This window comes from Betta splendens, chromosome 9, assembly GCF_900634795.4.
Source record: "Betta splendens chromosome 9, fBetSpl5.4, whole genome shotgun sequence".
Taxonomy (NCBI): Eukaryota; Metazoa; Chordata; class Actinopteri; order Anabantiformes; family Osphronemidae; genus Betta; species Betta splendens.
The window spans coordinates 3185374-3209789 of NC_040889.2; the positions used below are offsets into that span (position 1 = coordinate 3185374).

The 24416-nt window shown below is 43.5% G+C and overlaps 1 protein-coding gene across 2 annotated transcripts in view; it reads right to left on the reverse strand.

The window, feature by feature from the left end:
• LOC114861338 (cyclin-dependent kinase 17) overlaps positions 1–17030 on the reverse strand; it is a 21498-nt gene extending 4468 nt beyond the window's left edge. The window contains exons 1-8 of one of the 2 annotated variants that reach the window (XM_029160438.3): positions 16882–17030; positions 16606–16741; positions 5421–5565; positions 4617–4781; positions 2538–2671; positions 546–671; positions 224–280; positions 24–138 (exon numbers count right to left, since the gene is read on the reverse strand). In XM_029160438.3, the coding sequence (XP_029016271.1) occupies positions 24–138; positions 224–280; positions 546–671; positions 2538–2671; positions 4617–4781; positions 5421–5547 (724 nt within the window). In that variant the 5' untranslated portion in view covers positions 5548–5565; positions 16606–16741; positions 16882–17030. The other variant, XM_029160437.3, reaches the window with a different exon arrangement.
• Between the last annotated feature and the right edge of the window lie 7386 nt (positions 17031–24416).

Consider the following 24416-nt stretch of genomic DNA (forward strand, 5'->3'; position numbering starts at 1 on the left):
AGGTGAAGAATGGAAAATGCTACCTTCTCTGATGGCGGTGCAGGGCGCCCCCTCCTCATGCTCCAATCGAATTTCCTTCAGTGCCACCAGGTTGTCTGTTAACTTACTGCGTCCTTTGAACACTGTGGCATAAGTTCCCTGAAAGTTAAACACAAGCCAGGTTCAAAATTGCTGACGTGATAAAACAATTGCACTTCCTGCTTTCGATTAAAGCTTTCCTTACCTCTCCCAACTTGTCCAGCTTGATGTACGTCTCCAATTTCCCAAAACCAATCTCAGACTGAATGGTACAGAACGGAGAGTAAAAAATGACGTTTTAATGTGTCAGGGAGTTATTTTCTTTGTCGTTTATTAAGTGAATGATACCATGTATTCAGGCTCTAAAGACAAACAAAGTCACACGTAGCTACACTTCAAGAAGACGTTCTTGTATTTCCATCTTACTGTAGAAATAACAGGGCTTAACCTGGGCCAGTTGCCATGGCAACAAGGATGAAAACTCCACAGTGAATAAAAAACAGGCTCACACAGACAGAAACACTGACCAGTGATGCCCGGCGGGAGCGTCGGCTGAGCGGCTGGTCAAAGGGCGGGCTGCTGAGCTGCAGCTTTTCCAGGTAACCGTCTGGGATCCGAATGTCAGCAGGCAGCGACAGACGCTTGTTGAGGTCCTGAAATGCACAGACAAAACTATTAAGGACTGACAAGTTCGTAATGAATCTGTAGTTTCTCTGAATAGGTGCATGGAAAATTGTTTTTAGCTGTTAGCCACCTGATTTACTGTATGGCTGTGAAAGACTTACTCGCTACTTTGCGAACAGTGTTCACATCACAGCACACAGTGGTAAAATCTGCATTCTGGGGGTCTGTATGCTGTGCTGAGTAGATTTCAGCAGACCCACATGAAGACATTCACAGTCTGAAATAACTCGGTAATAATAACTCTCAGAGATATGACACAGATCAGGTCAAACGTGACTTCGTGAGGGATAAAAATAAAACTGAGCAGTGAATCATTTTCTACAGTTACTGTATACGCTTCTAACTTAGCCCTCCCCATTGATATGAATCCGTCTCATTTGCTTCTTTTATTGCTGGAGCTCTGTCTTCCAGGACAATGCTGCTCAGTTAAGATGCAGGTATTATGACACCCAAGGCTTTAGATCAAAACTGCCACGTTGCGCTTCCCACTGTCTGCAAAGGTGAGTCATTTATAGTACGTGTCTGTGCTGCTTCTCTCTTATGCAAAAGAGCATGAGACTAGAAAACTATCTGTAAGCATCTTGATGTACTGATGACAGGTAATATTATTATTAGAGGTTACAATTACAAGGGCCGGCAGCCCAGAAAATCAAAATCACAATGATCTGAATTAATGAGAGGTGGAAAAAAACATGGACAACTTCACGCTGACCTCCAACTACGAAGATTGTCTCGTTTCCTTCTACAAAATGTCATTTTTTGACTGAAGATGGCATCACTTTTGGAGGAGAGACCTTTAACGTACTGGAGTTGACCTTAATGTGTATTGCGAAGCCATAATGCATGTTTGTTTGTAATGTTTTGAACATAATGTTGGGTCTATAAGTAGAAGTCAGTGCGCACATTGTGTACTTAACCTCCTTACTGACACAACACAGCTCCATTATAAACATCCAGCCGCATCAAAACTAACCACTAGAAGAGCAGCACACCTACAATGAGGTACAAAGGACCTTCAGTGTCAGAACAGCGTAATTGTGTGTACTTGTGTGTTTTTCCTCTGTGGCAGATCAAGTCATCGCCACATCCTTGAGCTCGTCTCTTTGTGTAGCTACAAATGAGTCAAAACCAACTAAAATAGGTCAGCCTGTGTGTGTGTGTGTGTGTGTGTGTGTGTGTGTGTGTGTGTGTGTGTGTGTGTGTGTGTGTGTGTGTGTGTGTGTGTGTGTGTGTTTTGTGGGGTTTTAATAATGTACATTCTTCTGCCAGCAGGGGGCAGGAGGTCCTCAGGCTCAGAGGCCCTGCACTTATACACCATTTAAAAGGATGATTTAACTGGGTTTGCCTTTAAAGTCTAACTCAAAGTCAACATTTTCTGTATCTTTAAATTAGATTGTGGAAGTTTATTTCTTCCATCTTAGATAATCACTTGAGTGAACCAATGCACTAAAGATCTAAGGAATCTGAGTGAATCTAGAGTGAATCTGGCCTGGAGCAACACTCTCAGAAACCACTGTGAAATTCACAAGCAGGCAGAAAAAAATCGCCTGATAATCATGTGATTTTTATTTTATTTCACCCTTGCTCGGTCTCTGGATAAAATTAGGTGTGTCTGCAGCCAGAAAATATGACACCCCTTAAATAGCACAATGATACTAAAACCATAAAAAAGGTGATTAGCATCACAGATTATCACACTGAGAGTGTTTAAAAGCCTCTGCCCCTGGTCCTCAGGGAACAGGAGTGTTACCACTATCATAATAGCACTGACGGCAGACCGGCAGCAGAAGAGAGGAGCAACCCACAATTGGTGGGTGGGGGGGTCAGTGTCTCACCTCCATGGAGATCCGCCGGTGAACTCTGTTCCTCAAGCAGACGCCGGTCGGAGACTGGACTTCGTCCGACGATGTTCCAGAGGCTTGGTCGCTCTCCCCGTCAGAACCCATCTTCAGGTTCTCGTGCACAATGTCTGGGGACAGAAGACAAATAGCGAAACATTTAAATAAAAGGTTGAAAGTGTTTACTGCTTTTATGCCAGCCCCCAATTGTGCATGTCAGTGGCTGTACAAAGATGAACACATGAATGTTATTTCATTAACATGATTTTAATAGCCCCCAATATTTCCCCCAACCCCCACCTGCATCCCTCCCTCCAGGGCTGTAAAGCTACCACTATGACCACAGCACAGCAAGAGTGAATGTGCTGATGTGCAAACCACACGCCCACCACACACACACACACACACACACACACACACACACACACACAGTTAATAACTAGCCATGGCCCAGCAGTTCTCTGTCATCAGTGTGTCACTGCCTCTGAGCAGGCCAGCTGTCATCAAACGTGGAGGCAATAAGAGGAGCAAACGGGAGGGGAATGATATTGCTGCAAGCCTTTAGTTTACAAGGATTAGATTATTTCTATAAATATTATTGCTATGTGTTGCAGCCATAATCAATATCCAGCCCCAAAATGAATGAATGGGCCATACATGTCTTAAGACAGATAGGTGACGAGCACATCTTTTTAAATTGAAACCATGGATGAAACCATTACCTCCTCTGCCCTACTTTCTTTCCTTTTTACATACCATCTATCATCTCCTGTTATTTTATGTTTCCTTTTTGAAAACCATTTCAACAAAATCCCCACCTTCTTTTTGTCCTTATCCCGTAACCTTCTAAAAACCAAACCAAAACTTCTTTCTGGATCCTACTCAAACGTCCTTCCTTCACTTCACTCCCGATCTTTTGATAAAGATTTATGAGGTTTGTATTTTCCTACTAATTTCTTGCCTTGCTTCACTCTACTGTCTTCACCAGCCATTTTGGCATCACTATGTGGTAGATCAACGTCCTACTTAACTGCCCTGCTTTTAAATCTGGGCCCCCGTATCTAGGCCATAGTCCAGCGTGGGGATCAACAGGTTCTCTAGTGTATTGCCCATCTATTAAATATTTGTTTAGAAAAACACAAAATGAAATTATTTGCCCATGTAGAATAGCAGAATGTTAAGTTTAAGTGATTACACACTAATTTATTATTTTGGTCAACTGTAATAATTTTAATTAAAAAAAGCATATAACAAATTTAAACTTAAAAAGCAGAGACAAAGCTGAGTGAAGGATCTAGAAGCAATGTGTGGCTGTAATGCTCAGTGTAAAGTATTTTCTATTTGTGGCAACTAAAATATTAAATAAGGGTAAAGGGTGCTGTGGAAGCAACAGCAACAACAACAAAAATAGTAAAAAATAATAAGTCCTTTCGGCTTTAACCCGTAAGTGGTCGCCACAGTGAATCATTCGCATGCTAGATTTGACAAGTTTTTATGTCGGATGCCCTTCCTGACTCAACCCCTCTCTGAGAGGATTGAACCCACGATCTGGACAACAGGAGTACAATGCGCTAACAACTGTACCACCCCTGGGGCCACTAATGGAAAAGAATGAAAGATGAAAAAGAAGGAGAGGCAGAAGCTTTAATTGACCAAATATTTAAAATCTTGGCGGCTTGTAGAATTTGATGAAAATGCCTTTGCTTTCATGAACCATCTTGTCATCGCTGAGCTGTTCCAACACCTTGGTTGAAATCTGATGCTGCTTGAATCATCAGCATCCCTTCCAACCCCAGGTAGGAGACTCACTGATATATAATGACTCAATAAATCAGTTCCCAAAGGAAACGGCTTAACGTTTCGCCGGAATCCCACCCCCTCAAGCTGTCACTCGAGTGAAAATGGCAATGACAGAGATGCTGTCTCATGTGAAAGGCGCCCAGTCACTCTGCCTAAGAAGGGTGGAAATCTCAGGACCTTGACATATTTCCTTCTCGTTCCCACTCCCACTAACTTCCCGTTATTTGAGTGCGTGTTCTGCGCGTGAACAAGCGTGTACTGTACTGCACATCTCACCCAGACGGCTGCCGTTGCGTGGCATCGCCATGAAGGACCCCAGGGTGCCGCCAATAACGCTGTGTGGGCGGCGGAGGGGGGGCTTTTTGAAAGATCCCGTGTACTGGTGGAGGAACGAGTGCATGCTGTGGGAGGTGGGCGGCCGGCCGTTCCTCATGAAAGGCTCTGAAATAAACAAAGAACCAACATACAGCAGGTAAGTAAAAGTCATATCTTGATATAAATGCATGTAAGCAGAGAGTTTAGTGCAGAGGCCTCCAAACTTTTGTTACCACCCAGGGTGACCAGATTTCATTTGCAGTCACACGCTCGTGTAATACATGTGCTATCAGATTCTGTCTTCTGCAGGTACGTGTGCATGAAAAGCTGGGAGAGAGACAGAGAAGCAAGCTCGTCGTAGATGATCACATGTCACTTGTAAACCACAGCTGCCAAAAAATTACCAAAAGCTCCAGCCTAGGCTATGTATTCATTCTGGATGCTGTCAATCACAAAGGACTGCCAATCGCTGATGTGTCTTTCACACTACAGTAGCACCTTGTCAAAGAGATGCACTGTGGGGAAATGTTATGTAACAAAGACAAATCAGATGCAGTGTGCTGGGCTGTGAGTGAACGAGTGTTCTCTATTTACTCGCTGATAACGCGGCGCGTGTGTTTGTGTGATCAAAAGACTCCTATTACACAACCTGACAGAGCTACTTGCTGGACGACCTACTGCTACTAGATGAACTTCATACAGTAAATCTGTGGTAAGTCTGCGTGTGTTGTTCTGGTTGGATGGCCACACAAACACAACACTCACCATTGTCCTTGGTGCCACCGTCCTCGATGGTCATCTGCTCGGCCAGTTCGGACAGAGACTCGTCGATGGTGTGACTGGTGCGGAGCGTTAATGACAGGTGCTTCTTAATCCTCTTCATCTTCTCCATAGCGAGGCAGTGCACAGCCTAAGGAGTGCAGAGCAACACACAGTCAGACACCCGAGTAGAAAAAAGATTTTCACGTCGTGCGCCTTTTTATAAACCTTGACGGAATCCAAAATATCTCGGCTCATGAACGGGTGCTTTTAATCCAGTATTCAACAGCAAATTAATAAACCATGAACACGGCATGAATAAAGAATGAATATCACAGCGTTTAGTTTGCCATGCACACATTTAAATAGAGAGGAATTAGTGACAACTTAAAGACGAGACTGGGCAAATCAGTAAGCAGACGCTCACGAGCCCACAGGCGCATATGAGTGTTGCTCCAGACGAGTGTGTTTGTGTTGACGCAGCAGTCGGCCAGGTCACAGGAAACACCTTGCTCAATCTCCCTCGAGCCGGTCCCCCTGCTCAGCGTGCGTTAACGCCCTGTGTGCGTGTGTGTGTGTAGGGAAGGCAAAGCAGAGGAAATGCTGCGAGGAAGCCGCAGTAGAGAGGCCCCCGCCTGTACTGCCCGACCCTCGGCAAAAGAGAGGCTGACCCCTGTCGTCATCGAGCTTCTCTCTGGACAGCCATTTTTTCCTCCCCTCTCTCTCTCTCCCTCTCTCTTGCTCTGTCAAGGTCGTACGCTTCCCCTATGATGCCCCATCTGCTTAGCTGCTCACATAAGAGAACACGTACCCCTTCGGTGGTTTGTGATATCACACGGGGGAACCACCTCGTCAGTAAGGAGGCATCAGCACAACCGTGAACCTGCTGAACAGATGGATCTAAATGACAAATGCTTTGGGACTGGACACGACCTGATTTTTCTTTTCTGCTAGTTGCAACTGCTCTACTTAAAATCCAGGAAGAGAAGTTTTAAAACTATATTACATTATATATATTTTAATAAACATTAATTACACTGTGACAGCAAGTATCCAAAGGCTACTTTACTTTGCCTGTAACTATAGAAATCACTCACACGAAATATATGATTATTATTAACAGAGTGTATTGCATGCTATTCTTTATTTGTTATTCAAACAAATACTTAAAATAAAGTTATACTCTGCAATCCTAAAAAATAGGTTTGATAGAGATCTTATTTTAGAGAGAGCAGTTAGAGACTCTGGTGTACAAATCCAGATTTGGAGCCCAGTAAGATTAATATTTTCTTGTGTGTGTGATGTGTTGTCCTGTGTCTTGTGTGTGATGAGGAAGTGTGTCACGCTGGCTCTCATGTCTGTTTATGAAGACAGGGAAACACGCACACACACGCACACACCTAAATTTTAAATGTACCAGAGATTAAAAAATGATAACATTTGAAAACACACATGTAAATGCATACGGACATTCCTCCCCTCATCCACACTCACTCACAATATTAGAAATAAGCTCTCTTTGTTTCCCTTACAGAGAAGTGTAACAGAGCTGGGTTTTATCTCTGCAGCAAACCAAAACAAAGACACTCATGTGACGTGTGTGTATGTGAATGTGTCTGTGTGTGCAGAAGGGACAGCATCTGGCACATGAATGATGTGTGTGTGTGTGTGTGTGTGTGTGTGTGTGTGTGTGTGTGTGTGTGTGTGTGTGTGTGTGTGTGTGTGTGTGTGTGTGTGTGTGTGTGTGTAGCACAAGCAATCTGACAGTGATAAAGACACAAAAGTGAGTGAGACTCTCTCTCTCTCTCTGGGAATGATGGGTAATCTAGAGGAGCACATTTCAAAAGGCAAGCAAGGAGGGAGCAACGCCGGTGATGAGGCCTGATCACTGGGCTAATGATTAAACTCACATTCTATACATTTCCTACCTTCTATCTTCCCACCTCCATCACATGTCTGCATTCCTTTTCCTAAAGGTGGCTTGTGCTACCTTTCTCTTTCCTTTCCTCATTGTCAGAATAGGTAACGGAATGGAAAACTTGGCTTTAAGTTTTATACCAGAGAAGTGAGTGAGCGGAGGAGGAAGGGGTGGGAGGCAGAAAGAAGGAGATGAGGAGCCAGGGAAACAACAGCAGAAAGAAAGCAAGTTTACTTCACCGAATAGTGCCATAATGGAGTCTTTGTGTTTGGTTAAAAGCCATGAAATCAACCGAGTGACTTTGGGCATGTACATAGAGAGAGAGAGAGAGAGAGAGAGAGAGAGAGAGAGAGAGATGAGAAGGTAATGTGCAGCCAAAAAAAAAAACACAACAGTGACAACCAAGACATAAAATTCGCATTTCAAACCCCAGGATCAAACCCTTGTCCACGTCCTGCTACGATTAGTAGTCTGTAAAGGTCTGTCGAACTGACAAAATCGGAAAAGGAACAGTTGAAAGTAAAAACAAAAGTGAATGTTTAGTCTATTGCTGAAAATAGATCCTCTGATGTGAAAATCATCAGAGCATCTATTTAAAATGGACAGCATCATCAGTTTCCTTTTTAAAAAAGCAAACCCACTTAGGCTGTGATGGGACAGAGACGAAAGGGAAAATGATGCTACATGTTTTATGTCTCAGTGCTCATGTTTTGAGTTTGTTTTTTTTATCAGTAAGATTAATATTTTCTTGTGTGTGTGATGTGTTGTCCTGTGTCTTGTGTGTGATGAGGAAGTGTGTCACGCTGGCTCTCATGTCTGTTTATGAAGACAGGGAAACACGCACACACACGCACACACCTAAATTTTAAATGTACCAGAGATTAAAAAATGATAACATGCATACGGACATTCCTCCCCTCATCCACACTCACTCACAATATTAGAAATAAGCTCTCTTTGTTTCCCTTACAGAGAAGTGTAACAGAGCTATTTAAAATGGACAGCATCATCAGTTTCCTTTTTAAAAAAGCAAACCCACTTAGGCTGTGATGGGACAGAGACGAAAGGGAAAATGATGCTACATGTTTTATGTCTCAGTGCTCATGTTTTGAGTTTGTTTTTTTTATCAATACATTTAAAATTAAAATTAAATGAATGACAAAATTAATGCGGTTCAATGGTTCTCCTTTTACTTTGTTCTATATGAACTATAAATATCCACTTTGAGGAATGTGAAAGTCAAAACACACAGTGAAGAAATACTGACCACTTGCTGTACTTTAAAGCAAAACCTCATGAGCTTCTAGCGCCATGCAACAGCACTCATGTCTTGTTAGTACATTTACGTCTGAGCTGAGTCCATCATAAACCAGCGAGATAAAACAATATAAACGAACACAGACCGGTTGAGTTCACTTAAAAAAATTCAAGTTAAATGAAAATGGGGAAATGCCTCAAAATGTTCCTGAATTGACCAAGTTAAAAGGTCTGCCACCTGCCCCCGCACATCAAAGAGCAGAAACCACATGCTGATGAAAACTACTTAGATTAAAAAAAGAACCGCAGCTCAGACGCAAAGCTGGAAGGCGTAATATGAGCTCACACTGGGGCTCACCTTTGATTTTACGACTGGCGTCTGCCCACCTCGGGCCACTTACCCTACTGCCACCTCATTGACATCACCGCGGCGCGCACACACACACCAACACACACACACTGACATGAGGGAGTTTCCCTCGTATACGTTACCATCTGAGCACCTTTGTGTCCTGCGTATTATATATCAATACACTTCAAACAGCAGCAGCAGGCACACCAACCGCTGTCACCTCCCTTACATGAATCACTGCTCTGATACCTCTAAATTAGTGTGAATCTCTAAAACTAAGAGTGAAACTTGCCAACATAAAAAAAATTCTGATAGCTGTACAGTTAACGCAACTCGAATGTGATCTTGCAACAGAAGAACCTTCCCATATTCCTAAATTTGGGTGAATCTCAGCTTGCGCAGAAATGTCTGAACCAGCCTCTTAGCCTCTGTGCAGACTTATTAGACCTCTGTCATCGGCCGAGTACAATCACGAGCGTGTGTTTGCGCGGTGACGAGGATGCGTACAAACAGAGCCTTAGTGCCGCTGCTTGGTGCGGTGGGAGCGTTCCACTGAAAGACCCTTTGTCTGAACCAAGAGAAAACTCAAAAGGAGCTTCGGCATGACTGCCCCAGTAGGGTGACAGAAAAAATGCTGCATGTGTGCAAGTGCACAAAGGGCTGCAATCATAATATCAAGAGGAAGTTACAGTTTCGTATTCATACAACTGATGAGTAAAAAAACGCATGTTTAGAATATGATGAATCATTCTTAACTAAAGAAAAAAGTTGTAATTGCTCCGATGGCTTATACTATATGTTCACCACTTCTCGTATCACACAATCAAGTTGTGTTGGGAGAAAACGGAGGCAGCACACAAGGCTGCGAGAACACAAGACAGGAAAACAACAAGGAGAGGATGAAGGTCCAGCCAGATCGGGCGGGTTTAATGGGTAAGAGATGGCAAGAATGGAGATAAAGATGGAGAGAAGAGGAGAGGAAGGGCCAGCTGGAGGGCCAGCGTTATTTTTAGGTATGAAGGCTGCGAGCGTCTCCTCGCCGAAGAACACAAACACAGCATGTGGCCGTCGCTCCGTGCTTCTTATGCCCCATGACAAACACAAAGCCCACAGGCCATAAAACATACAGCTCAGCTCAGCTGACACACACACACACACACACACACACACACACACACACACACACACACACACACACACACACACACACACACACACACACACACACACACACACACACACACACACTAAGGTTTGACTGTATGCCCAGACGCTCCAGTGTCATCTGTTTGCAGCAAGGGGAGGCTGAGGTTTCCGGAGAAAACAAACACACTGGGCCGGGCTGTGCAGTGTGTGTGAGTGTGTGTACGTTTATAAAAGGAGCTTAGTAGCAGCAATACACGTCAATCTTCCAATTACCAAACACAGGTTGTGTGCAGAGGAAGATGATCCTCTTATCGCCTTTTCACGTCGGCACTGTGAGAGATCCGAACGCATAACCCACACAGAAACCATCATCACTTCCTCACAGCTGTTTACAGGAAGTTCAATGGTTTTGACTCATCAATCTCGCTGCACCTGCTGCTGCTTTTTAAAGAAAAAAAAAGGAAATGGGCTCTGGTAATCAACTGCACACAACCTGACTAGCACAGATTTAAAAATTAAAGCTAAACGTGATCATTTAGCCAATGTGGGATCGCTTACGGTACAGGTTTCCCAGGATGCTCTCCTGTTGACCCATGAGGCTAATAAGCCAAGTCAGCACTGCCAGTTTCTGTCAGTGCATCTGCTGTTTGCGTTGTTAAAGTGCTTGTTAGCTCTGTGTACGTTGGTGACAGGTGGCTTCATTACACATGGATGACGCTCGTGTGGCTCCCTTTACCTTCACGGTGCTGCAGAGTGTGCAAGGCTCATCGGAGGCTAGGTTCACTTTATGAAACCTAAAGCGATCGGTTATGTTTTTTGATTTTGGTGGTAACACAAACATTCGCTGTTCTCCCTGCCTCTGCTCTTCTAGTCACAATAACCTGCTGCTGCTCTGGCACACAATGAGTCTCCAACGTTTGTGAAATCAACACCCACATTCTCCTATAGTGTGTCCGTTACATCACGCTTCTTTGTGTCATTACACCCACATCAGGCTGACGAGGGTTAATGAGACACTTCCGGCACATGCATACACGCACGCACACACGCACACACACGCACACACACGCACACGTTTTCCTGTTTTAATGTTTGGTTTGTGAATTTAAACATGCTGTTGGAAACGGCACATTCCAGAGGAGAAAGATGAGAAGCCCGAACACACAAACATCCGATACAGATACACAGAAGCAGAAATGAAGCATGTAAATACACGTTTGTATTATTTATGACACAGGATTGTTTTTTTAAACCCTGAATGTAGCATATTGGACTCTTTAGCTGCGACCGTCTATGCTTTTTGTTTGAAAAGACAAAACACACTCAAGTAGTGTGTTTCCTTCCATCCAACACCTACAACAACAACCCAAGAGCCTTTTTCTAAGAATGACAGGTTGCCCCACAGAGCAGAACAGGACTCCCCTCCTGTTATTATAGCCTCTGCTCCTCCTCTTCTGTCTGTCTTATAGCTTCCACGGAGCATCCTCTTTCTCACACCCCACCACTCCTTTTAAATCAATTCCCATTCAGTCGAGGCATTATGGGAACGCCTCTTACTCCCTATGGTGTCCTGTTCTGTGTGCGACTCACGCCACCCAACAAACTGGCTGGGGTTCCTTTCTGCCATTGTGCCAAGCTAGGTGGGACGCCCCAGCCTGAGACAAAGGTGCAGCGTTGGCTGAAGACATCTGACTCATCAGGTGCTGTGGTCAACAGACATAGACTGTTTACACCTGTAATGGAACTCTTTGGTGGATAAATGGCAACATCTTATGTCACAGCACATTGATGTTCTTACAATGACCTGGGTGTGGTAAAGCAGGTAGGTCGAGCCGCAAAACTCTGAGGCATGCTCCCCAGTGATTCAAAAATAGAAGCAAAAAAGTCCTGGTGTGGCAGCACTGCAAGAAGGTCCTGGGTTCGATTCCCAGAGGTAAACAGGGTGCCTTTCTGCGTGGAGTTTGCGTGTCGGTTATCTCCAGGTTCCCCGGCTTACTCCCACGGTCCAAAAACATGCATTAGATTGATGGGTCACTCTACATTGCCCATAGGTGTGAGTGTGTGTACTGTATGTGTTGCCCTGTGATGTACTGGCAACCTGTCCAGGGTGTAGTCCGCCTCTCGCCCATAGCCAGTTGGGATAGGCTCTAGCCCCCCCCCTGACCCCACATATGGGATTAAGCGGAATAGAAGATGGATGGATGGATGGATGGAAGTCCTAGTGTCATTATAAAAGGTTTCTTGTTTAAATGGCTATGATTCCCTTTGAAGACTGTTGAGATGATCAAGACTATGGGTGACTCAGTTTACTCAAGACATTGACCACCACTCGAGCAAGAGTGTTAGTTTATTCTCATTAGACTGGATTATTGGTGTGTTAGCAAATATTGCTGGAAATACTAACCTTGAATTGATCTGACCTCTCAGATAATGATGAATGAGGCACTCAGTGACGTCTTAGTGAAGTATAAAACCTAAGAGGAGCTCTAGGACACACTCTGGTACAGCAACATGTCTGACTAAGCTAATTAGAGACAGCCTGCTTAAACGTGACGAGGCCCGACTGTCCCCGGGTTTCATCCTCGCCCGTGAGCCCCTTTGCGTCGCTGCCTCCCTGTGAACTTTCACTGCACTCTGTTGGCACTGATTGAAGATAAAGCCTGTCTGGGGAGGCAATGATTAACCCGTTGGGAAAGAAAGGGGGATAATTAAAGACTCCTACTTGAGATTAAAAAAGGGAAGTCGTCTTTAAAGAGGAGTAAATTTAAAGCAGCATGACGGAAGGGAACGAGAGGGAGGTTATTACGTCTAAAACCCTGGCGTTTACAGGTTTCGATCTCTATAGGAGGCAGAATCCTAAAACAGCACCATCCTAAAATATTAAAACAGCAAATTTAGAAGGTGGAATAATCTTATGTCATATTGATTGCAAAACTGGTCTTTGGAAGAGCAGGCAGATGGCGAGAGTTGTGTAGGATGAGATGTGCCGAACACCAGAACGTCAACTACAGCTGACTGTACTCGTTTTTTTAGTCCACTACAACAATCTTCAATTTTAGGCCAAATTCTGTCTGAGGTGTCTTACTCCAAACAGTGAGGCTGAGTATTTAGAAGTTAATGTTTAAATTGACATTTTAGCTAAGGTTCATTCACTTACTTTTATGGCTCAGTGACTGCTTGAGATGAAAACTTCAATACCAAATATTTTTCTTCCAAAAGAAAACAGCACGCAAACATTTCACTCATCCTGTCCAGAGACAAAGGTTCAGGGTCAGCAAATGGAGTGAAACATTGTCTAAGTTGCTCAGCTTGAGAGTGTGTGCGAGCGAGCAAAAGAGGTGAATATTTTAGCACTTGGGCTTAGGGGCGAATGCTGGCCACAAGGGAAGGTGACTTTATGAATGAGCAATTTATTCAATTCAATTACATGACCTCAGTGTAGGAGGAAAGTGTATAATCATTCATTAAAAAAAAGGATTTGGGGCCCCAAAAAAAAGGATTTGGGGGGCGCGCGCGCGCACACACACACACACACACACACACACACACACACACACACACACACACACACACACACACACACACACACACACACACACACACACACACAATCGAGAGCAGAAAAATGCAAAGAAGTCACACCACTCCATATTCTGCATGCTACATGCTAGCAGACTCGTGTTGCACCCAGCACAGACTAATTGTAATCATTACAAAACCCTACAATTACCCGGTCCCCAAAAAAAACAATAATTACTACTACACCTACATAATGCCTAGGCTGTGGCCGGGAGGTGCCAGCGAGATATTTCCCATTGGCCCCTTGACCCCTCCAGCAAGCCCTCAAAAATTCGGGTACATTTGACATTTGATCTGTGCTTCCTTTGGTGACATAACAAATATGATACACAATAGGATACACACAGAGAGAAAGTACTGTAGCTAAACACATAAAAACCTGCAAACAAAGCACAAGTGTCAAGAAAGAGACAAGTGTGAGCACAAGCACACTGTAGAAGCACAGTGCACACTGTAGAAGCACAGTGCACACACACACACACACACACACACACACACACACACACACACACACACACACCACACACACACCACACACACACACACACACACACACACACACACACACACACACACACACACACACACACACACACACACACACAGAGTTGTTGGGGTTATAAAAGAGTTAGGGAAGGAGAGCGACTGCAAGCTGATGCCCTGGTTGTCAATAGCAACAGTGTTTTGGGAGGCTGATCATCCTTCCAGAGGGCTCTGTGCAAAGCTTGGTGGGATATTACCACATTCTGCATCATAGATCCTCATCGGTCTGAATACTGTTGCGTTTGAACAGTGTAACATAAATGATTCATATCTGTTACACTTTGAAAATTCAGCTAGCATCCACTGGTCACACAGAATTCCTTCAAGCACTCTGCGTCATCCACGCGTTCCACCTGATTCTAATCGACATCCTTGCTTTAAACCGCTACAGCAGTAGACAGGATACTTCAGCTGCCTTCAAGTGCTCTGCCTTGCAAAGTTAACTGCACTTCACTGGCTTTCAAACAGTACGATTTCTGTCACGGCCTCTTCAATTCACGCAAATTTTAAGGGGGCCCTGACATATCTGATAAGGCAGCACTTCCGTAAAATCAGAAGACAAGTAAAGAGAAGAATGGACCAAATCAAAAGTAGCACAATATGGGATTTTTTTCTGCTTTACATCTGTAATCGAGATAACCCATGATGACACAATCATCTTTGGGTGTAATCATTAGATTGTGTATTATGCTCAGTAATAGTATCGGTCAGACTTCAGCAGCTATGAAATTAGGTTCTTGACAGGAATAACATTACTTATTAACAACACTGCTTGACCCAGTTTCACCAAGAACTCCTAACCTTATTTTCACATGCTTGTAACATTTGCCTCCTCTTTACATTTCATTATTTAACAGTAATATGCAAGCAGGAAAACGTGTTCATGTTAGTGTGTGAGCAGATATTCAAAATAAACGCTACTAGGGCTTATATTACTGCTGTATGCCAGACAGATCAATACGCATGCTGCTATATGGTCCACTAACATGGGGAGGAGGTTGTCAGGGTAATTACTTTATTCTCTGGGGATGTGCCACTTTCACAGCCAACTGCCTAAATCTGAATGTGGGTCATGCACGCACGCACACACGCACACACACAAAATCGAGTGGCTAGTTGTTCCAGATGTAGGATGTAAGTAGAGTAGATCCAGGTCAAACGGGAAGTGCAAAAGAGCATAAACACATCCCAGACACTTCACTACTGAGAGGAACGATAGGTGGTCGATATTACAGTTGATCGTCCTTTTTACCATGCAGGGATAATTTGATATAAATGGCGTCTCGCCGTTTCCATGGTGACAGCAGGATGCTGCATCTGTCACACGAAAGCGAGTGGCAGCAGAAAACCTATTTGTGTTGGTGTCTAACTTTCAAAAAGCAGACAGTTTTCTAGCCCATTTTAATCAACTCATGAACTACACTGAAATTCAGTCCTTCAAACAAGCTAATGTAACGCCTTAGGTGGAGCAAAGCCACGCTAAAAGCTTGTAAATCTAGTTAAAATCCAACAGTTTATTGATTTATATTTAGTTAAACTGTAATGGTGCACCAGGTCAGTCAGAGAGAGATAGTTTTCTGGTAACTACTAACAGGATTAGTGAAGCTAGACAAGTGGGGAACAGCTGGACCACAGTTTTTAATGAAACTGCCTAGAAAGCCACTGGGGCTGGACAGGGCAGCGCAGCCTAAGGGAATACAAAGCTGGGTCGAGAATAAAACCTCCACCAGACTGAAATGCATTTGCATTATAGAGAGATATAGAGACTTATGGTAAAAAATAATGTCACATTAAAATCAAATAACTAATTTAACTTTGGGACATAACATATTTGTGAGCATTATAATAAAATATCTTGCTTGCCGTAGTTTCATGATCTGTTTTGAATATTCACATGAAATTCCTGAGCCATTTATGTAAAACACACACGTGTTATAAATGCATGGACGTTGTTTCTGCTTTTTAGTGTAAATGCGCATTATTATATTTTACATTTACATTCAAAATGCACTTGGTGGCATTAATATAATGTTAATAACCTTTAAACATTTATAAGGGGTTCCTGTCTTTGACGGGGTTAGACTGGTTGTCAACGCGGGCGTTATGTAAACAGAGCACTTTCACCCAACAACAGGCGTTAAACAAAATCGGTAACAACATAATTGTTGTTACATTTATAATCTGTAACAACGTAATTGTGACAAATCACCACGTCCGTAGCGAGGGTTTCGGCTGAATTGTTCTGGAGCTGCCGTTTCCTCCTGTGTTGTCATTTCACACAGACCCAAACGCGCCGCCGTGGCTTCGGCTTCCGGACGACATGTTAGACCGCTGAGTCCATTATCGGACGCGCCGCGCCGTGTCCCCCCCGCAAAACGACATTTCAGCGCATTTACCTGAAAAGCGCCGAATCCCGTTGTTTCGAGGCAACTCTCCGGAGCTGCCAGGCCCGGATGCCCTCCTCCGCTTTATCCGCCCACCGGAGTAGCCTTAAGACACAGCTCCGTCTGTGCTTGGTTCCGGCTCAACCCGCTGCGACACAGAATGAAATATCCTCAAACAGACACTCACACTGAGACTCGAGAAATGTGCGGACAGAGAGATCCAGACAAAAATGCCAAAAATGTTGCGTGTTGGCGAAAGCAGCTTGAAGAGGCAAGAGGGGAACCTACTGTCGATGTAGCAGGCAGGAGAGATACGAGACTGCCTTCGTCAATACGGGAACCTGGACTATAACTATGTTTTCCGGCTACATTTCAAAATAAAATCCAAGTAATCATACGCTGTTTTCTTTGCAGTTTCAGAATAAAAGGGTTACACATTCCCGTTATGGTTAAAAGTATTGAAAATAATTAGTCTGTCCTTGTTATGTTTAGAAACGCCAAGTGTATTTATAAAATATATAAATGCACTAACAGACATTTTGCCATCTATGGTGTGCGCCTGTCATCACGGACAAACAGGTTTAGGTAATGCAGAGAAACGCTTTATTTGAATAGCTTTCCTTTTCTTCTGACTTATTTCATTATCAGTGCAATCGTGTGTTTTTTAGGGTTGCCACTGCATAATGTATTCGTTCTCAATACACTTCATAAAAAAATGTTTTTCTACTGGTTTTTCCAAATAAAAAAATATAGGTACAATTGTATTTCAAGTGATCATTGTGAATCGTTTGATGATTAATCTAATGTAATAGCACAACCAGAGACTTGACGTGTTACACAATAATACAGCAGTTAATACTGGTTAAGTAGCGTCATCTGGTGGATAAAAAGTGTAACTTCACATTGTTAGTTCACAATGATAGTTTATTATAGAGCACATACAGTTGCAGCAGCTAAAAGGGTTCGCCTCTATTGTGATTTGTTGCCATTTGTCCCGTGTTCTCACTGCATTTTCAATGTGTCAGTGTGTGTTATGTCTTATTGGCCTGTAGGTGGCTATCAGCTCACAGTCCTACTCCTGAAAATCTGTCCTTGAGTCTATATATAAGCCTATGTGCAACATTTAGAGCTCACAGTGTGAATGCTTCAGTGGTTAGCACGCATGACTTCAAAGTTTTTGACCTGGGAGCAATCTTGGAGTAATAAGTTCTTTGAGGTAGAGATGGGCATTGCCATAAATGCACTGGTGGGTAATAAAGGCTTTCAGTTCTAGAAGAAACAGGGAGCCCGTTAAGAGATTTAAAAATGGGTGTAATATGGTTGTCCCTTTGTCAGGGTCCTAGCAGCACTGTTTTGAATATACTGCAGCTCTTGAACACTGCAGCTCTTGAAGGTTTTCCCAGTAGTCCCAAAGACTCCAGCTGCTTATTTCAGTTTTAAACTTGTTAAAAGTTATTTATGCTCTCCACTACAGTTTTCCAGAAGTAGAAGTCTGGGATCAACCACAAGACCCTGAGGCTGACGGTAGGCAACACTCTTCACGCCCCTGCGATCTGATCAAAGCTTCTGTTTAAAGCAAATTACCCCAATTCACTTTTGGCAACATAAAAACATTGTATTGGTTTAACTGGTTTTGTACAAATATTAAGTGGTCAACAAGTTGGTTTATGCTGCTGAGCAGGACGCGTCCCTAAACCTTTCGATCATTAGACCTCAACAGTCCTCATTCTTGTGCAGAGTAAACATATGTAAAACAAACAAGTTGCTGCATTAATGAGTTATAGATCTGCCAAGTCCTGGCATTCTGACCACAAAGAGAAATTTTACACAATATATTATATATCTTTCAGGCCCTGGCCATGGCAGTGGTTAATATAATAATAATATCTTCTATAGATTAGCAGTGGTAGGGATGCCACGTCTGTCAGTTTTTATGTGAAGGACCATAAGAACAGCACTTAAAGTGAAAGGATGCATCACTTACTGGAGTTTAAGTATTTCTCACCTGCTGACTGAGCAGTGACAATGTGTATGCGCCTCTACAGAATAGTGGGAAAGAAGGTGAAGTTTGCCTTTGCGACTGTGAACCAACATGAGACGCTGTCACGGATCCTACTTTATACTGTAGATTTGCGTTGTTTCTACTTCCAGTTTTATTTTGTTAAGTTCCTGTCATCATCCTGCCTGTTTTCATTCACTACTTTACTTCCGGTCATTTACATCCTGTTAGTAATTCCCTCAGTATTTAACCTCCAGTATACACCATGCCCGTTGTTAGATTGTCTGTTTTCATACCAGCATTCCATGTGTAAGTCTCGCTTCTGCATCATTGCTCCTGACCTTGAGTTGCGTTGCCTGAGCCCGGGTAATCTGTGGTCTGATTTTGCCTTGTGTTCACTGACTACTTCTGTTATTGACCTCTGCCTGCCTAAACCCTGCCTGTACTTTAGCGTGAGCTTACTTGTATACCGACCTGCAGCTGCTTTTTGACCAGCCTGTGTTCTACATTAAATCAAACGTTAAAAGCTAAGCAGCTGACTTTGCTTTGATACACAGCTATATCAGAAGAGCCTTTATATAGTTGTCCACAGTTTTGACCCCTTATATAGTTGTCCACAATTGGTATGGATCATTGTAATAGGCTCCAGTGAGTGGTAGGGGAGGGGCCAAGGACCTTCCCCAAAAGATATGGCTCGTTAACTTAATGTTTCACGCTTTCATGCTTCACTGTTTGATACAAGCATACATATTGGTGTGAGGTCTCAAGTATGCATTGTTGTTAACTTACAGCTAAGAAAAAATATGTTGATTCCTTCTTAGAACTAATCAGGAGCAATATCATCCTCAGCTGCATAGAGACAGAAAAGTGGCTGCTTACAGCAGCTGGTAGTGCCAGGCGGCCGAAGACCAAACAAGATTAGGCACAAGGAGTTTGGAATGGCGATCACTAAGAGCAGTGTGTATCAGGACCCCTTATATAGACAGTCCATCCAGCGTTATATAATCTTCTCAAATGGACTGCTAGACAAATTACAGCAAAGTTCTTCTCATCACTACTAGTGTTTTAGGCTATTTAACATTTGTTGACACCTCACACTTTGTCTTGTGTTTTGTTGGATACAGATGTGATGGTTCCAGTACCAAAACCACGGCCCATCACATATTACCAGCAGGTGCTTCAGTCAAACCTTTAAGATGAGTTTTTTTTGTTTGAAACAAGGCTGGTCAGAAGACGACCAACGTCTGGTTGACATCTACACAGAGCTGTACATCACAGCTGGGCCAGACTCACACATCAACATACAACATGAGGTCCAACAGGTTGAGACGACACAGAAGAAGCAAAGATCAGCCGAGCAACCAGTGAATCCCACATGCACAGCACAGACACAATCCGGTAATTTCAAGGGTTTAATCACAGTCTCCAGGTCAGAATATAGGTGAGGTTTGGTACACAGGTGGCCGATAGGCAAAAAGCGGCAAAAGCGCAGTCTCACAAACAGGCATGGCATGCAACAAGGCAATCAGGCAACCAATTGGGATAATCAACAAGGCTTCGGCAACAAAGATAACTATACATACAAAGAGGAAGTAGAAAGGAAGTAAAGACACACAGCCTGCCTCAAATGATCGATGGGCCAGGAAGATCCGGGTGTGAGCAATAAAACTCTGAGTTTCACGTCCAAGATACTGACAACTACGATCGCTCCTCTGGGCCGTATCCCTCCCAGAAGACCAGGTACTGTCAGCCCCTCCCTCCACACCTGCAGCCGAGGAGTGCCTTGACCGTATACACAGAACCCACTTCAAAACAATCAGAGGCAGAAGGTAGAGGTGTTGGAGGTACCAGGGGGCATCTGCAGAACGGTTTAAGACGACTTATGTGAAAGGTGGGATGAATACAAGTGACCTGGGCGAAAAGAGTCTAACACATACTGGATTCATGACTTTGTTTATGGCACATAGCCCAATAAATTTCTGTGCCAACTTACGTTATGGTACTTTGAGGTTGAGGTCTTTATTGGACAATCAGACCTGGTCCCATCTACAAGGTAGGTAAGTTTTTTTTTTAGTAAAAACTTTCTGAAGCAACAGATAAAGCTTCCAAAATCACGTTTCATTGTGCCCATTGGCTGGGAGGAAGACCGCACCGATGACACATTGTTGCCAAGTTTCATGTCTTTAAGCAGAAGGAACTGGTTAAGAGCCGGGCAGACAGCTGAAGGGAACCAACTACTGCGTCAACGATCAGTTCCCCAAGGAGATCCTCGACCGCCGCCACCAACTGTTCCCCATCCGTAAAAAGTTCATAGTGGAAGGCGCTGTCATCAGCATCCAAAAACTGCCCATCAACGGAGAGCTCTCCCAGGACCGGGAAGCAACTCCGTGGCTGTACTAGCAGGTGGTATTTAACAAAAATGGTTTAATATAAAAGGTTCGTTAAAAGAAAATAATAGATGCAAAGGTAACTAAGTGTTATAATGTTACATTCAATATTCAAATTCGTTCTTGCTTTTAGATGTTTCAGTAAAATGTTTATTTTCATTTTAATGTCACTCACTTCAGTTTGTGCTCATCAAGCTCATCACTTTCATTCCACTTAGATTTTCCTTTCCTTTACTCTTTTTCCATCACTACTTTTACTCCACCCTTTGTACATCCCTCTCTTCTACATTCTTCGCCCACGTAGTCAGCCAGCTATGTAGCCCTCCAGCAGCCACACACAAACATCTACTGCACAGGAAAAACATGCTCACATACATAGACAACACACAAATCAGAATACACAGGTATTCGAGTTCAGTCACACACCTAAAGTCTGTCACACTACATACACACAAGACTAGTGATCCACAGCAGTCAGGGAAGTTATGACACCACTGAAGATTGTCACTTGGAATGCACGTGGAATCAATAAGATGGAGAAACGATTTAAAATATTTAACCATTAGAAAACCCTACAACCAGATATTTCTTTACTACAAGGAACCCATAGTCACAAAACTATAGATTACACTCTGGCATCAACAGAGTTCCTGTCACGATCTGGTTTCTTGTCTCTTGTTTCTCATGTCATTTCCTGTTTTATGTTGAAAGGACTTCCTGTTTTCTCCTCAGCTGTTTTCCGTTATCCCGGTTCACCACGCACACCTGTCACTAATCAGTAATCACACCCAGGATTTAAGCACCACCTCAGCCAGCAGTCAGACGCCAGGTTGTCGTATCCCTGCACCACTATCCAGCGCTCTGTTATGATTATCCCGTGTTGTTGATCTTGCATGTTTTGACCGCCGATTCCTGCCTGAACCTCCTCCGTACCTTCGCCTGGATTGTGACATTTACCTGACCGTCTGACCCGTGAGTTTGTCTAGCCCTCGTCTGTACCTCTGCCGTGTTTAACCGTGTACCAAACCCCTGCATGTTTCCCGGACCTGATCCTGCCTGCCTCTTTTGTGCCGTTGTGCTGAGCCTTACCGTGTATGACCTGGACCGCCCGACTACCCCTGGACAATAAACGTTGCTGATTAACAATACCTCGTCTGCGCTGTGCATTTGGGTCCTCCTCCGTGTGTTCTGACAGTTCCCACATGTTTACTACGTCCTGTTGAATGACTTTATTCATAATGATACTATTGTAGATCCAGAGGGAAGATATATAATCATTAATATCTTGATAGAAAACATTGAATATTGCATATTACCTATGCATGTATGGTCCTAATGTTGAGGACCCCTTCTTTCTTTCACAGCTTCTTCACATCACTGTCTGCTCACTCTGGTTCCAAACTTATAGTAGAAGGGGACTTTAGTTTAGTATTTAACCCAGAGTTGGACAGGCTAAGCAAAGCTGTGAGCAACAGGAACTGACAATCAGTACAGACCTTAAAACAGTACATGGATGATTTGTTGATGTCTCTGTGACACATGGCGTTCTCTTCATCCTACCTCCAGGGAATGCACCTTCTTCTCTCCAGTTCACCACTCTCACTCCCATATAGATTACATTTTAGTACAAGATGTCTCTGACACCAATATTCACTCTATCACAATCAGTGATCATGCACCATTGTCCATGTCTTTGATTAAGACAGTTACACCATCAACCAGGAATTGGAAGTTTAATACATCATTACTCAACGATCAAGACTTCATCAGCTATGTGAGGAGAGAATGGGCAACCTTTATGGAAAACCACGATATACCAGGAACCTCCCCTTGTGTTCTCTGGGAGACTGGGAAGGCAGTTTTTTTGCATGGTAGAATAATTTCAAAATCTCTAGAGATGAAATATACTGCCTCTCCAACCAATGATGTCCTAGAAGTCCTAAGAAATCTAAAGCTAAAATTAAATAATATAATATATATTTCAGATATATCAGTTATGCTGGGAGAACTTTGAACACGCTAACAAATGTGGTACATTTGTTAGCGTGTTGTAGGGCGGACAGCGTTGACCCACGGTGGTCCACTCTGACCTCGGGTGCTGTCTCTGTGGCTGCTGCAGCTCTCCCTGGGGGGGGTTCTGTGTAGGTGGCTTCTGCCCTCCTGGAACTGAAGGTGCATGGGCTCCCTGGTTACTAGGTTTCTTTCCTCTGCTGGGTGTAGTGGCTGAGCTCCTCCCATCACCCTGGCTTTCACAAGTGGCATTGATCATGCACCAATGTCTGCCCCACCCTTTGGGTGAACAATGTTAAGCTACAGCTTTACTAAGCTTGTAATGGGACACTCAACACCTGAGCTGAAAAACAGGTTTGCTAAACTTAGTACCAGTAATAAGTAGTACTGATGTTTAGTTAAGGTACATCCCTACTCATTTATTTTGCACCCATTGTTTGCTTAACTGATTTGCTTGGTTTCAGCAGCTGGTTGCTTATATACTGTTATGGGAAAAATAGTTTCTTCCTTATTTCTATGCAGTTATTATATGATTTATGACTTATGCCTTGCAATTAATATCTTTGTTATATCTTTTGTCTTACTGTATGCATTTGACATTTCACCTACATTGTTCAATGGTTGTCTCTGCCTGATAGACTCTCAACTCTAGCCCCCAAACCCAAGGCCGGGGAGTTGTGTCTCTGTCTGTTGAGACTTGGTGCTCCTTTCTCACAGATAGTCGGCCATCAGACACACACTGCGACAGGGAGGAGATGGTGCATGTAATTTGATTGGGTTAGAAAGACATTTCACCCTAGTCGGACAGAGAAGCTAAAAGGCAGAAGCAACTTGAGGATCGTGGGCTCGTTGCATCACCCCCTCGTGGTGTGTGCACTGATATCCCCAGCTGGTTTTTGGTTTGTTGATGTGCACGATCAACATCCATGCTTTTGATTTGCTTTCCCCATTTTTTTTATTTTCCTTTATTTTTATAATAAATTACACAAAAGACAACTCTCTCATCTGCCTCTTTATGGGAAATTTCCACCACAATACTCCTCTTGTAAAAGCAAAGCTGTCCATCACAATTCATCATTCAGCCTAATGCATGCTGCTTGTTGAACTGCTGGACAGAACAAAAAACAAAAAATCATTAATCATGACCCCAAGAATGCCATTAAAAAATGCCTAGAACACTGCAGGTGCATTGGTCAGTCCGAATGGCATTACGAGGTATTTGTAATGTCTACGAAGAAGAATCCCGCACCAGCTGGTGATGAGGACGCACAGATTAGCCCCACGGCCAGTTTTCTATCCAAAAATTCTTTCTTGGCTTCTCTCTCTTTTGGTGATAGTTGGAACAATTTGCCCTTGGGAGGGGCGGACCCAAGTCTCAGGTTGATGGCGCAGTCGTGCGCACGATGCTGTGGCAAAGAGGTAGCTCT